Source organism: Odontesthes bonariensis, chromosome 17 (genome assembly GCF_027942865.1).
Source record: "Odontesthes bonariensis isolate fOdoBon6 chromosome 17, fOdoBon6.hap1, whole genome shotgun sequence".
NCBI classification, from domain to species: Eukaryota; Metazoa; Chordata; class Actinopteri; order Atheriniformes; family Atherinopsidae; genus Odontesthes; species Odontesthes bonariensis.
This window is the reverse complement of record NC_134522.1, coordinates 28,072,760-28,088,686: the sequence shown is the minus strand read 5'-3', so window position 1 is coordinate 28,088,686 and position 15,927 is coordinate 28,072,760. Positions and strand designations below refer to the sequence as shown.

The 15,927-nt window shown below is 39.6% G+C and overlaps 1 protein-coding gene across 1 annotated transcript in view; it reads left to right on the top strand.

Annotated features, from left to right (window-relative positions):
- The window catches only part of LOC142402517 (uncharacterized), a 62,660-nt gene that overhangs the window by 26,688 nt on the left and 20,045 nt on the right, over positions 1-15,927 (top strand). Inside the window, exons 9-28 of the mRNA XM_075488050.1 lie at positions 589-689; positions 1,413-1,502; positions 3,199-3,312; positions 3,611-3,748; positions 4,645-4,809; positions 5,025-5,137; positions 5,429-5,597; positions 6,221-6,317; positions 6,456-6,655; positions 6,897-7,061; positions 8,601-8,741; positions 8,861-8,962; positions 9,102-9,281; positions 9,396-9,554; positions 9,653-13,270; positions 13,617-13,751; positions 14,171-14,296; positions 14,925-15,112; positions 15,487-15,568; positions 15,759-15,856. Coding sequence (XP_075344165.1) covers positions 589-689; positions 1,413-1,502; positions 3,199-3,312; positions 3,611-3,748; positions 4,645-4,809; positions 5,025-5,137; positions 5,429-5,597; positions 6,221-6,317; positions 6,456-6,655; positions 6,897-7,061; positions 8,601-8,741; positions 8,861-8,962; positions 9,102-9,281; positions 9,396-9,554; positions 9,653-13,270; positions 13,617-13,751; positions 14,171-14,296; positions 14,925-15,112; positions 15,487-15,568; positions 15,759-15,856 — 6,181 coding nt within the window. The remainder of the gene's footprint in view (positions 1-588; positions 690-1,412; positions 1,503-3,198; positions 3,313-3,610; positions 3,749-4,644; positions 4,810-5,024; positions 5,138-5,428; positions 5,598-6,220; positions 6,318-6,455; positions 6,656-6,896; positions 7,062-8,600; positions 8,742-8,860; positions 8,963-9,101; positions 9,282-9,395; positions 9,555-9,652; positions 13,271-13,616; positions 13,752-14,170; positions 14,297-14,924; positions 15,113-15,486; positions 15,569-15,758; positions 15,857-15,927) is intronic.

Sequence of the window (15,927 nt, the reverse complement as noted above, 5' to 3'; positions counted from 1 at the left end):
GTACATGGTGTACAGATGTCCAAAGAGAAAGGAAATTGTGTATTATCACACATTCTCTGAGCATCTGGGTTGAATCCTCATCAGCATTGTAACCTGCCTGCAAGACAGAGAGCCTCAATCATCAATAACACATTTTCTGTTTATGCTCATTATTTCTTACAGAGACTGAAATGGATGGTTGTTTTGAGTTTTTTTTTCTCTTGAAATATATTTCACAGCACAGATTTACACAGATTTATCAATTGTTTCACTCGCAATGATTTAATAAGTATCCTCTAGGAATACAGCATAGACACTTCTTTCAAAAACTGTTTAATCCAATTTGATCAACTTAACTTCATATTGCCATTATTGACGTGATACCATTATTTGGTTAACTGCTATATCTGAGACCTCCGTGATGAGCCTGAGGGAGAATGGAATGACGACTCAATGGTCTGCTGACTCGCTTGTTGCTTGTGTTCTTTAGCCTCATACAAAACCCCTATTTGTTTAATCTGTTCTGCCTGGTATCGTAATAGCAGACGTTTGCCAAACGGACACTTTAAAGGCAGAGTTTACAGCTCCGTTCTTGTGATGTTGATGCAGATGTGGACGTCCGAGACCCTGATGAGAAGTCCATCATGACCTATGTGGCTCAGTTCCTGCAGTACTCCAGAGACATGCCAGTACCAGAGGAAGAAATGCAGGTCCGTATGAAGTGTGTTATGTTTATATAAACATCAAGTAGTAAAGGGCATCATTTTACACTGAATCAGTATTTTTTCTGAGGGTTCTACTGTCAGTATAGTGCTTAGTTTTGACACCTCATTTAGGTAGTCTAATATACTTGAAAACTTGAAAACTGTTCTCCAGAGTAAGCAATTGCAGTTTAGCTGAGGTCCTTCTAATCCAGTTCTTCTAAATGGTAAAGATTAGAAATTGGTCAGTTTTACACTGCTACTTGCAAGTTAGTAACTTTAAAGTTACCTTAAAGTGAAGGATCATGTTGCAAGAACAAAGTTTATAAAAAAGTATATCTGTTTTTAGGAGCAGTGCTTAGAATGAGGTTTTGTCTCATTATAACATTGATTAGTTACTTTTCAAGCAAAGGGTTCCCCACAAATTGTCACTTGCAAATAATTTGCTTTTACTGTTAATTGTTAAAGCAGCTTGAAACAGTATTTAGCATTTTTTGACCACTGTAAATAAACTCAGATGCATATGTAAATAATTTTTCGCACTCGGTATTTGTATCTAAATTTTTTTTATTTATGGCAATGAAGTCCTGTTTTTTCTGAGAATTTATAACTGCAAATAAATCTTTCCCAAAATTTTTTCCTTTTAATTTTTTGTTGCTTTAAATGTCACCTTTTTTATTAACCTCCTTTGTTCAACTGTTTTGTCCTGCCTTTCCTTCTCTTTCCTCTCAGACACAATACCTGACTCCTCCTAAAGGTCCCTCACCTATCAACCTGCCTATTCACTACACTCCTGCTATTTCTGCTTCACCTCTTCGACAGGTACACTAAATCATCACAGTCTATCTCTTTCATTTTAATTTTTTCATCCCCTTACTTAACGGTTAAGAAACGATTTTACAATATTAAAAAAACAAAGCCAATTATAACTTTGGAAAAAGATGCCCGATTTGATTTCTGAACATATCTGAGTTTACATTTTGTCTCCAATTGCATTCGCCAGCTTTAAACAGACTGATGTATCTCTGCTTTTAGTCCATGTGTTTGGAGACCCTCTGGCTTGTTTGTTTGCAGTTTTCAGCTTAATTAACATCACGTAGGAGAATTTAGCTCCATGAGTAAGGTTGGATTTTGTTTCGATGTTTAGATTTCACAAAGACATTTCTGGAAAGTTGTTGTCATTGGGTTAGTACTTAAGATACTTCTATTTAATATCTGCTGTTTAAAGCCTGGATTACCATCAGATCATATCGTGGCTAAAATCTTCACTGATCATACTGGATCAAACTAGTTTGCCCTTTCTTTTGGAAAAGCATTCAAAATCATGAAACATAGGCATGTTTTTCTGATTGTTATGAGATGGGTAAGGACTTCATGACTCTGCAATGCAACAATTCCTCCTACTGCTATCCCACGAGATCAGACAGTGACATTGCACATAGAGTTTTTCTTAAGCTATTGACATGTTTATGTTGAGATGATGTGTACATTTCAACTGTCTTTAGTGACTAAAATTTGATAGAGGGCAGATGAGACAGGAGTTTGAGTTCTGCACAAAGAATGATTTTGTTGGGGTTTGAAAATATTTATAATAATATTTCTTCTCAGATCTTTGACCGGTTACTAATCCTTTCGCTGTTTTGAGATTTTTCTTTGTCACCTGCACAGTTGGATGTTTTTAACCTAAGCAGTTTAGCCACATTTAAATGTGGGAGTGTGCAAGCAGTATACCTTAGACCAGTGATACTCACTATTTTTTTCACAAAAGCCACATTGGCAGAGCAAAATCAAGGGCAGAGCCACTTTTACGACAACATACTAAGTCTCCTTTTGCAAATATGCATTTCTACATATAAAACATCCCACAAAAAAGGAAACAAGACAGCCAATACATTTTCAATTAAGACCACATTTACCTTAATACTGGGATGAGCAGAAGCTGGCATGCATGTCCTTGACTTTCTTCATGTTGTATTTGTAGTTTGTTGTTGTAGTCATAGTGAGACATTCAGGATGAGCATGGTTTTTGTGCTGGTTTTTGCCCTTTTTTAATTAAAAACCGATCCATTGTGCCTGCATCTTGCGCCGGCTAAAGGAGCTAGCGTGAACTGTGGTCAAGTGTGACAGTGGTTTAAGCGGGCTGCCCCTTTAGGAAACACCATTAAACCTTAATTAATACTTAATAAAAACACTTAATACTACAAAAACACAAACTTAATAAAGATACTTAATACTGTGCAGTATTCGCTGTATGTTATTTGAAAAAATGTATTGTTATTGTAACCATTTTGTTATAAGCTACTATGGGAGTGAGAGCCACCAATTAAAGCTTGAGGAGCTGCATGCGGCTCGCGAGCCACGCAATGAGTATCTCTGCCTTAGACAAACTTAGTAGAATTTAACATAACTTACCCCAGTAGACATATCTGTAAGATTATGTAATGAAATAAAGAGTTTTTTTCTTAAATTGTTTTGTAATTCTAAGGAAACATCTGTTTTCTGTCTCCGACGTGTCCAGGCTACACCCGATCGCAAGGCACAGGAAGTCACGTGCTGGCTTGTTCAGGCCTATGATGAGCTGCTGGAGGGGTGGCACTCCACCGAGGGAGAAAGCTACTCAGAGAGATACCATGTACGTTTCCAGTGAGGGCTAATCCTGAAACCTGTTGATACCTGTTGAAATCTCTGTCTCACAGTATAAACCTTTTTTCTTTTTTTTATCATTGTGTAATTGATTAACTGTGGTACATTATTAGAATCATGTTATCAAAACAGATCAGCAATTTCACGTATAACTGACACCCTCTGTCACAGTAGCACTCTTTCGAGTTTTGTTCCACGTTTCTCTTAAAGTCATCACTCAACTACGAAATCTTTCAGTCTGAATGCGTTTGAGAATGCCACTGAAGAAGACATTTTCTATTCTTCAGGTATTTCAGACCTTCCTGGTGTCCTTTAATGAGCAGCGAAGACCCATCATGCCTTTACTGACAGCAATGAGACGAACTCCAAAACTGAGTGAGGAGCAGCGGGCTCTCAGAGAGGCGTGGGACTCTCTCAGTGAAAAGGTTCTGCTCATTTGTATTGTGCTTTTTCAACATTAATAAGACCCTCTCAGTTGAAAATGAAGGCTTTAACCATGCTAACATGTCCAGTTAATGTTTTTGTGTATTATCGGTAGTCAAAAGCTGGACCTTTCTGTTGTGGAACCAAACATGGGTTCAGGCAGGCAGGATCGATCTGTAGAAAGCAGTGCTATCAATTTGCTTGTGTTCAGAGGCAACACATTAGCAATACATTTTTTAGCTGTTTGATTTAAAAAAAAAAAAAAAAAATAGTCAAGTTGAGGGCTTGACTGTTACCATTATTTTTATGCTTGTAACATTGTACAACCCAATACAAAAATACATTACTTTCAGATACACGGACCTGTATGCGACGTGGTTGTCAGTGTTACAATTACGCTTGAGCTGAGTTGAAAGTTAGCAGTGGAGATTCCTAAAGCATGCATGTGTAATGTGCAGACGTTGATTAAATCTGATCCATTTTAAGATTGTAAGGGGTTAGTCGTTAAGGGGGGAAAAGGAAGGAAATGTGGCTTTTGGAGTTTTATTAGCGACAAAAGATCTTGGTGCTTTTATGCACTATGAAACAAATGCTGTTGGTGTTGTTGTTTAGGCTGTGTTCAATGAGTGTTGTACAATACAATGTGTAGTACAATATATTATTATTGATGTATGACACTGTCAAAAAAAACATATATTCTAAAGCCTCCATCTTAAAAATCCTTTCTGAATCTTATCTTTTACAGAATGTATGTAATGTATGTATGCAACTAATTCCTGCCGACATTCGTGTTTATGTATAACATTTGTTTACACTTGTTTTAATGGTTTCTGTCTGTTTTTTTTTTGTAAAAGTAGACTTCACTAATAAAATGTAACTTCTTTCTATTTTCATTTAGTTACGCGAGTACAAAATTGAGTTAGATATGAGTCTTCCACCCTCCTTGGACACAGTAGCCCGCTGGCTGTTGAGAACTGAGGGGGCGTTAGCTGAGGAACAGGGTGACCCCCAGGATCATGGCTGTGCTGCTGATGAAGCCAGGGAAAAACAAGAACTGCTCAAAGTAAACAATCACTGTCAAGATGTGAAACACTTTAAGAAATAAAATAAAACTGACTATTTTATTCAGACTTTTCTGTGATTTTGGATAAAAACAATCTCTGCTAGAAAAAAAAATGTTGATGTGAGAATTCATTTTAAAATTACTGTTAAGATATTTCCCTGGTTTAGGACTTTTTTACAGACTTTTACGCATGTGCCTCTTGCTCAATGTTGTAGGTTTGCCTGGAAGAGATGCCGCAGCAGTTGAGAACTTTCCAATCCTTCCATAACATGGATGAGTATGGAAACTTGATGGTTCCTACTGACAAGATGGATGAACTTAAGAGGAGGTGTGTACATGTGTGAAATTATTTTCATTGTGGAGAAGATGGTAAACAAAAAATTGAGTTAAAGGTGAATATTATAGGCATACCTGTAGTGTCATGATATGGAACTACATGCAGTCACAATCACTTCATAAACAAAGAAAAATCTGAAACAGTTACGCCTAACATTTACACATGCACGCTATCAAATTTTGAGTTCTCCTATAGCTACTTTTGTTTTTGAGTTTAATGTTATGAAAACTTTTTTTAAATGGAATTTCAATAAGTTAAACATTATGTGGACATCTTCACCAGATTCACCAGTGTGAGAGTGACTGCTAAGTATCATGGGATTAAGCTGGAGTACTGGGAGCACCGCCACACAGTTTTGGATCTGTTGGGGCAAATCAGGGCAAAACTTCACATCTGGAAGAGACCTTATATCTCTCCAGAGGCTGTCAGATTACTGCTACAAGAATGGCAGGTAAGTAGGCAATGAGTTGGCACCTTCAAAACACACCTAAGGGCGTGGTATCTGGATCTGCTCTACAGATGAAATAGGTTTGAATTTGGATGATCGTAGCCTAATGTTGGTCAGTTGTTGTATCCAAAGCCTTCTAAATATTGGAAATATAGCCATGAAATTTGACTGAGACAGTAGTGCGAAAGAGTAAATTTAAATGACTCGTGCAAAATGTCAGCTGATGCTACCATAAAGGTTATGATTTGATACATCAAAGAAGACAAAATAGCCATCACTTTCAAAACTGTGTTTTTGCATGTACATATGTTAAAATGGCAAACTCCAATAGATTTACCACAGCAGTAGGCCACAATGCTACTGCCAGCATGGTAAATTAAACATTGGCCTGTAACTTACACAATACTGCGTAATATTTAGTTCATGTTTGTGGAATCTTGAACAGCTTCTTTTGTATCAATTGATCACCTTGGGGTCCTGCTTGTGATCAATGTCTGTCTACACAAGGCATCTATGGATAAACCAGCTATAGAACTAGCTACATTTGGCCCCCCATAGTTTTTTTTATATATCTTTGCATTGTCTATTGCAAATGCATAATTTGTTTTTTATTGGTGTTTTGACAGGAAATGGTAAACACACAAGGGTTACCATCTTTGTTGGAGAATGCTCTTCACAAGCTGAAACAGATTTCTGAGAAGTATTCAAGTAAATCTGCCCTTGGTAAGTGTTCTGTGGCTGTGTAACCAATGTAGTGGATCCACTCATTTTTAACTGATTCCAGGTTATTTTGTTATGACTTTATTTGACAGGTCAAACATGGCTTCTCTGTGTGTTTGATTGACGGTGTTTGCTCTTCAGCTGCAGATTACCACCGTGTCAGTCAGCAGGTGAAGCAGCTTGAGGAAGATACTGCTAGGGTATTGGAGGAAGTGCCAACAGCCAAAGGCATCATGGGCCGTGTCATGTCTGCCTGGGACACGTACAGTGACTGCCTTAGCTCCCTGCAGGCTTGGCTGGAGCAGGGCTCTGTAACACACAGCTATGGCAGCAGACCAGTGGTATGATTAAAACATAAGAGTACAAGATGTTTTTTGTGACATTTCGCAAACTAGCCAGTTCCACTTGCTTTTTTCCCATGTTGCATCACTTTTCTATAAATAGAAGATAAAACTCACATTTGTAATTATGCATTACGACTTAAAATTGCCATTGATAATGTTCCTTCCACTGGAACAATTCTGCATATCTATAAACACTTCACTATTTCTCATATCAGCTGGTGTTGATGTTTTTGTTAAGGTGACATCACAGTCTATGGCGGAGTGGGGCAACCGCCATGCCCGCTTGAATGAGGTGGGCAACTTCTTGATCGAGTCAACAGACCCTCAAACCAGCAGAAGTGTGGCTGAGGAACTTCGAAAACTCAACGTGTACTGGGCAGAGTTTGTCAAAAGGAACACTTTTGTAAGTTAACCAACAAGGAAAACCTGACTGGTCTGAAATCAGATGCCGTTTGAATCAGTAAGACTACAGAAGAGAGAGATTGGCAACAAGATGAGTACAAAACAAATGTCCCAGATCAAACTGAAATGTAAGAAAGGATTGGCATTTAAAACCCCAATTACAAAAAAGAATGGCTGCTGAGTGAAATGGAAATAAAAACAGAATGCAACAATTTGAAAATTGTATAACCTATTATCATTTACTAAAGAAGGTAGAAAACATATTAAATGTTGAAAGTGAGACATACGCTTTCATGAAAAATGTTAGCTCATCGTGTGGCAGGACCACATTCCAAAAAAGTTGGGATGGGGACAACAAAAAGCTGGAAATGTAAACAGCACTTCAAATAAACCACTGGAGAAGCATGTTGCAAGCAATTAGGTTAATTAGCAACAAGTCAGTCATGTGATTGGGTGTAAAAACAGCACCTTTCTCAAAACTGATAATGGGCAGAGGTTCAGCGATCTGCAAAAACTTAATCTACAAATTGTGGAGAAATTTCGGAATAATGTTCCTTGACGTAAAATTCCGAACACCTTGAATTGTCAATCACTGTGTATGATATCATCAAAAGAATCAGAGAATCTAGAGATATCTCGGTGCACAATATTGGATGGCCTTGATCTTCAGGCCCTTTCAAAAATGCATCATCAATTCTGAAAAGTATATGCAGATTTTAGAGCAACTTTTGTTCTTATCGAGATTATGCGTTTTTCAAGGAGGGCCTTGCATATATCAGCAATACAACAGTAAACTACATAATCTATCTGTTACAGCAGCAGGGCATCATAGTACTGTCCTGTCTGCCTGCAATCCAGAGTTTTTTAACAGTTAAAATGTTGCCTAATCAAATGCAAAATCCATAAAAATGCATAAACATGAAATGCCAAAAAAATGACAAAGGAGACCCAGGACTATAGACCAGCTAAAATCCTTTTATTAGACAACATTCCTTTCTTAAAGAAATTTATAATTGTTTTTTGAGATTTGCAAATAATTGTATTCTGCGTTTATTTACATTTTACACAGCGTACCAACTTTGTTGTTTCGTTGTCCGGTTGATAAAAGATGGAAACAGTATCCACCTCTCAAATGCGATGTTTAACTTGTTCCGTTCTTTTCATCACTATATTTTTCCAAAGTAAAAGGGCTACAGATCAAATTCTTCTTCAATATCACACTCAATATGATTATCTTTCTGTCTGACTATTTCAGTTATTTTGAGCAGCTTTGTTGGTGGCTTCTTCTGTTTTTATTTGCATTTGGTGACATCACCTAATTTGCCTTGGAGCGCAGATTTACACATTAGACAGGTATAAAAATACCCATGCAATGAGATAAAGGCTGTGAAAACAAATGGCTGCATTATGTTCAGTGTAGTGTTAACATACTGGAAGCAAGTGTCATACAACACTCAAAGTCAACAACTACCACTGAGTGCCTGTCCCATTACTAACTTATTGACTTATTAACAGTTTTTACTTGTGCTTTTTTTTCCAGGAAAGTGCAACTGAGCCCAGTGCAGATATCCAGACCAATGTGCAGGATCTCCAGGCTTTGATCAGAGAGGCCACTCTGATTCTCAAAGAACCTCTGGAGACAATGGCAGGTCCTTTACGCACCTACAGGAAAAGATTACAGGTTGGACCAACAAAGTCGTCACTGATTTCTTTGCTCTTTTTACACCATGTGATGTTCACTGTCCTTCTAACAACTGGAAATGTCCGTCTTGACTTTAATATTATTTTTCTGCCCTTCAGTTTATTATGAGGAAGATAAAAGAAGTGGATCTGGAGGCTCTAGGTCCCTCCGCAGAATGCCCACCTGATCAGTTACAGAAACTGAGGCTTGCAACACCTGAAGTATAAATTATTTTAGTCTTTAAGTCACTTTTAATATCATTTAAACTAAATCTCCACTAGCAGTTCTTCCACCTTTTGATATTGAATATGTCATGCAAGTTTATCTGTTCAGTGTCCTTCATTCTTTTATATTCACCAGGTAATGCAGACGTTGTTTGAGGCAGAACAGGTGTGTGCAGAGCTGCAGCACAATGTGTCTGGGCTGGACAGTAGATTAGCTGAACTCCTGCACTGGGAAACTGAGGCGAGGGAGCTCTACCAGCTGCTGAGAGCCACAGATCGAAAACAAAAACAACCAAGCCAAGACCCAAGAGCCAGGGTAAGATGGTCCACACAAGAAATAGGGGGTTCTGCTTTGCATTCTTTTATGAAGGATAGCTATATATGTATAAGATGAAAAACTAAGAGTCTTTGACATCATCTGTTTTTACAGGTCATCATATCCCGTGGTCTACAGCTGGAGGGTCAGGTTGTCACAGAGGATCAGGACCTGCAGATTACAGTAATGACCAGCCAGAAAAACTCCCCTCTCCAATACCTCCATGCCTCTGCTATGCAGGAGCGAGTTCGAGCTGCTGTTGTTCAGTCACAGGTTATTTATTTATTTATTTTGTTCTGAACTTGAGTGGAATATTATTGCAATATATCTACAAAGTCAGTTTTTTTTAATTTGTGTAATTTCAATTCAAGGAAGCAATTGGTATGCTGAGCAGCCTGGGCGCTAGAAGGGACAGAAGCAGAAGCCCTCCAGGGGCAGGCCCTCCATCAAAGGTCTTCATCCCAACTAAAGCAAAGCCTCAACATTTGAGAGAGTCAGACAACAAGCAGCCAACTCAATGGCCTGAGACACATCACCGCGATGACACTTTTGTGCCAAAGATAGTAGTACAGGAGTACAGAGAAGAAAAGATGGCATCTCCTCTGATGTCATATACCTACGCACAAGCTGTGATACAGACTGGAACAAAGTCACCACCAGAGTACCAGACTCAGGTTTACCCAGAGACCACTGGACAAAAGCAGCAGGAAACTCAAGAGAAAGTTCTGATGCCACAGCAACAGCTAGAGCAACAAGGACTTACCACACATATGGCAATTGAACAAGAAAAGCAGAAACAGCAAAAACTGAAGCATGAGCAACCACTAAAAGAAGTACAAAAGCAAGAAATGATGCCAGCACAACCCCAGCTTCACCAGCATAAGCAAAAACAACAGGTGGAGGAGCCGCATCAGTTTGATGTCCGTCAATATCATGTTCAGCAGCATACGGCTACCAATATACAAGTAGAAACACAAGTTAAACAAATACCAAAACTCCATGAGCAGACTTTACATCAGCAAACAGCTTCAAAGAAAAAATCTCTGAGTTCAAAAGAGCTTCAAAGTAGAAAGATTCAGGGCATGAAAAACCGACCCTGGCTTCAGAAAACAGCTTCAGGGGAACAGAAAACTCCAGCTCCAAACCCAGATCAAGATTCTACTCAGAATCCAGAACAGACTAGACAGATCCAATCAACGTTAAAGAGAGAGACGGAAAGAACTGCTCAGGTTATTTCACATAATACATCAACTGCTGGGGCATACCCTAAAGCACATGCAAAATTGACAAAGCAAACACATCAACAGCAGCAAGAACCCAAAAAGCAAAAACACCAATCTCAAAGTGTAGAGCAGCAGCAACAACTACAGCACCAGCAACAACAGAAAGAACAGCAACTGGAACCACACCCAGTTCTAAGACAGGTACAACCAGATTCGGACACTAAGAATAAATCTCAGACTGTAACTAAGACTCAGCATAGCACACAAACAAAGGTCCAAAATCAATCACAACTTAATACTATGCCAAAGCCTCAGTCAGCAGTGCAGCAGCAATTAAATTCCACAAGCAAATATCCCTCCTCTACAGTTGGCCAACAGCCAGCAACAACCATGTCACTAACTGAAGTAAGTGAAAGACAATCACATATGCACGATTTTCCACAGCCCCATGGCCCTGTGAAAACACAGTCATTAACCCAGACACAGACACAACCACAACCACAACCACAACCTCACCTCCAGCCCCAAACATGTGTCCCAGCTGGACCCCAGCAATCCATGCAGCCACAGAATCTAGTCCATGGTCCAGCCATTAGTCAAAGTCAGACATGGGCTCCAGTCAGACCCTCCTCCCCTATGCAGGCACCATTTCCAGGGAACTTGCAACCTCCATTGCCATCCCACATTCAGCTTCGTAGTCATCCACAGTCTTGGGCACCTGTCAGGCCCCCTTCTCCAAAACCACCAACAAATGCACAGCATGAAACCCATGGTCAGTCAATAAATGTTACTCAAACTCACGCTCAACAAATGGCTGAATCTCAAATCCATCCTCAGACCAGGGTCCTGCATCAAACCCAACCTCAGCAAAAGGCTAAACCTCAAACTCATGCTCTGTCCATGGCCCATGATCAAACCGATGTTCAACCAATAGCAAGGCCAAGTCAGGCCCAGCTGCCCACTCACCATCAGACCCATATTCAACCTGCAGTCCATCATCAAGATCATTCTATGATTGATCCTCTGGCTCAGTTTTCAACTCTTCCTAAACCACTGGTCCCGCAACTAGGGCTCAACTCCCAGGGCCAACTGCAGGCTTGGACTCAAGTCAGAGCCTCATCCCCAATGTCTATCCAGCATCTTCAGGGAACAGCTCAACCTCAGCCCTATCCCCAGGGTTACTCCCAGTCTCAGTTCTCATCCCACCAGTGGACCGACAAACAAGAGCCACAGAATCAAGCCATTGCCCAACAAGGGCATCATATTCCCCATCCATACCCTCAACAAGTTGCTCAACCTCCACATCCTCAGACTTATGCAACAGCCCACGGTTTATCGCAGTGGACCCAGCAAGGATCTCAGATTAGCCCCCATGGGTACTCTCACATAAGCCAATCATATTCTCAGTCCCAAATGAATATTCAAGCACCCGCCCAATCCTGGGCTCAAACACAGCCCCAAATCAACCCTCAGAGTCCCATGCCGCAAATGCCCCAGATAAGAACTTACAATACTGTTCAGACGGATCAAGGCCAGGTACAAAGTTGGGTTGAGGTATCACCACAACTACAATCCCAGCCTTATCAGCAGCCTCAGTCCCAACAATATTTACCAGTTCAGCATCAGCCCCAACCTCAGCATTACCCTCAGCCTCACTTACAAACTCAAACACCTCCTCAGTCACAACCATTACACCAGGTCCATCATCAGCTTCCTTCCCAGGTCCACCTTCAAACTCTTCAGGCCCAGTCCCACACACACATCCAGACACAGCCAGTGCTACAAACTATGCCCCATGCCACGACTCACCAGTCTCAACCTAGCTTTCTACAGCCTAATCAGTCTCAACTCCTGCTGCAACCAAAGATTCAGTCACCAACTCAGCTAAAAGGTGAATCATTTACACAGTCCAAACCTCAGACACAGTTAACACCCCAGACAGAGTTTGAATTGTCAGCTCAACCAAATATTCAGTCCCCGACCCTATCAAAAGCGCAATCCATGTCACAACCCAAACCTCAAGTCCAGTTGCCAGGGCAACTCAATGCTTCATCAACATCAAAATCTAAAGTGGAATCACAACCACAGGTCAAGGTACTGGCCCAAGTTGCATCACAACCTGGAATTCAATCACAGACTCAACCCAAAGTTCAGTTACCCTCTCAACCAAAAGTTGAGTCAATTACACAACCTGTACCTGAACTGCAGACCATACAAACCGTAGTTACCTCATCAACCAAGTCTGTGGTTGAATCAACAATGAAACCCAAGGTGCAGGAAGAAACTACACCCCAACTTGTGGCTCAATCACCTATTCAATCCAAAGATCAATCACCAACCCAACCTCAGGCACAATTGCTACCACCGAACCAACTGCAGGCTCAATCCCCGTCACTACCAATGGCCCAAACAACACCGCTGTCGAGCTCTAAATCACCACCACAGGCCAGACCTCAGACTTTTCCACAATCACAATCTCACACCCAGCTTCTTCTGCAACCCAAACCTCAACAGCTCCAGACTACTATACTCTCTCAGGTCACTGTGCTGCCTGAGGTCCAAACTGAGTCACCGGATCTTTGCATCAAACCTCCTGCTCTGGCCCAAGCACCTGCCCAGGCCTACACAGAGGCCTACAACAAGGCACAGGCTCTGGCCAGAAATGGTTTTGAGGATGCCAAGCACTGCCTGCAGGCACACATTATGGAAGCTATCACTGTTTTTAAAGACAAACGCTTTTCATCTGAGCAAGCATCAGTTAAAGAGGTAAATATGATCACTAGTAATGTATTTTTTACATGATATGTAATGTGTATCATTAAACAATTAACAGTTTAAATAAACTGATGTTTTTTTTTAAGGAATATCCTGCTTAGACTGCCTGTAAATAGTCTTCGTGACTTTACCCAATGAATTTTGAGATTACCCTTTTGTGGATTTCAACTCCATACAGATATTTTTACAAGCTAATTTAGCATTTATTTTCCTTCCCTCTCAAAGGAGAGATATTTCATCTAAGGATTGATGACTTCCCTTCTTAACCGGTTAAACTAATAAAACAAACAATTTTTCATATTCAATCTAGCAATTGTGTGCTTGTCTTTCTCTCCAGGACACTCTGAGGGCTCTGGACCCAGAGTTGCTGGAGGAGTTCTTGAGAGCAGCAAAGGGCATGGAGGCCTTTTGTACTCCTTCACAGCTCAGAGACATGGAGTTCTTCACCCAGTCTTTCAGGACGCAATGGGAGGTAGGATATAAAAGTCAAGTGCTTTCAGAGTTTTGTGGTAGTGTGTGAGATTTTTAGATTTTTTATTTTACTTTTTTTGCTGGGTTTTTTTAGGTTTAAATGTTAAAGATAATTTATTGTGCAAATATTTACACCATAACTGTAATTAAACTGACAGGAGTGTCTTCATTTGTCACTTATCTTAGTACCTAAGTGTCAACAAGACTAAATCTAAAATTCATATTACGAACCTTTGAGTACCATGTTCTATCAAGTCATGTGTTATTCTGAATTAATTTTATTTTATTTTATTGTATTTTATTTTACTTTAGTACTTTCCGTCTTTTACTTTCCGTACCTTAACTGTTGAACAGCAGTTTCCCTCGGGATAAATACAGCTTTTTGAATCTTGAATCTTGAATCTTTATGTTATCTCCCAGGCTGTGAGAGCAGAGATCTCAGGTTTTTTGCAACAATTACGTTTTGAAGTAACAAGGAGACATTTTAACACAGCAGCCCTGCAGTGTGAAATGAGCTTAAGCTCCTGCTCAGAAAACCAAGTGCAGGTAGTTATATTACCTGAGCTAAACTCTCTGTAGGTGTGCTTAACAGGATGCAGGTGCATCTTAGTTTACTTGCTTTGTTTGTGTAATTCCTCCTTTTCTTCCTCTTTGTATGCCTTCAAGGTGACTGTCAGTGGGACTTGGTGAATTGGATATTTCATTCTAGCTTTAAGAGAATGCTGTTTTTCTAGAGACATGTTTACAGAGCCAACACTTAATCTTAAATATGGGCCATAAAAACGAAACATGTTATATATAGTAAAATTTATACAAAAAAGGGATAATTTAGATGGAATTTTATGCAATAAGACCGTGAACATCACAGTCTAGATAGCATAACATTGGAACAAATAAAAACAGCATTCTTTTATTATTGTGCTGTTCATATATTTTGGCTGTTGTCATGTGAGGGTTGGCTTGTATGTTGTAAAATGTCATTCAAGTTGTCTTAACTACAGAATATGCAAGGAAATGTAATTTCTTTTGATGTGATATCAGAAGCAAATCAAGTTCAAACTCAAATTTTAGATTCAGGATAATAAGGCATTAATCTGAGAAACAAAGAAACAAAAAAGTCAATTTGAATCATTACAGTATTTCTTACTTTTTTCTTTCTGTCAACATTCACTAGGCCTGCTTCTCAGCAGACTTTTCAGAAGCAGGACAGCACCTCGAGGCACTGAAAGAGCTGTGTGACACCCTGAGCCCCGAGGATGCTCACCGCCTGGCACAGACCCAGCTGATGGAGTGTGAAAAGAGTCTGGCTGCCATCCAGCGTCAGTTCAGTGGAGACCAAGACACATCACATAGTGATTCGAGGTGAGACATTGTTTAGAGCAGGCAATAATATTGAAGTCTTCAAAAAGCATTAATTTTACTACCGAGACTTTAATCATAAACCATCTATCATCTACTGTCATTTTCTTGCTGCTTCATTCTATCATGCTTTATTTCTGGAGCAGCACTATAGTGCCAAGCATTTTTTTTTCTTTTGATAAAAAGTTTCAACCTGGTGATAACATTTAAAAAACATGGAAACCAAAATATGTTTTTTTCACCTTTTTCTTCAAAATAAGTATTTGATGTTTGTCATTTAAGATGGTTTCTGAGTCACAAAAAAATTACAGTGTGAATAAATCTGTTGGATTTTCAAGAGGAACTCAGAAATGACAATAATTCTATCTATTTCATAGGGTTCATCTTGCCTTCAGTGAGGATCTGACCGCACAAAAGGAACCTAAAAAACCAAGTGACAAACCTCAGGTTTTAGCTGAGGTATGACGAAAAGCATTGCAATATTTTGTCTTTCTAGAATCAGTTTCAGGTCTTACAAAACTTTATTTTTAATTGTAAAAGTTTCCAGACACAATTTCCTTGGTATATTCGTATGATTTTACAGGCAACTTCTAAATTACGGTTGTCTGTGTTATACTGTGAAGTAACATGGTCTTATTGTTTTTTTTAGGTGTCCCAGGTGACAGTGCAGACAACTGCTGAGGAGAGGAGGGAGGTAGAAAAGCAGGCATCAGTCGAGGAAGTCAGCATAAAAGAAGCTTTGGAAAGGTGAAAATGAATGTATTAGCTGAATGTTTTGACCAACACGCTTTGTTGTCTTTGTATTCTGTACTAAATTC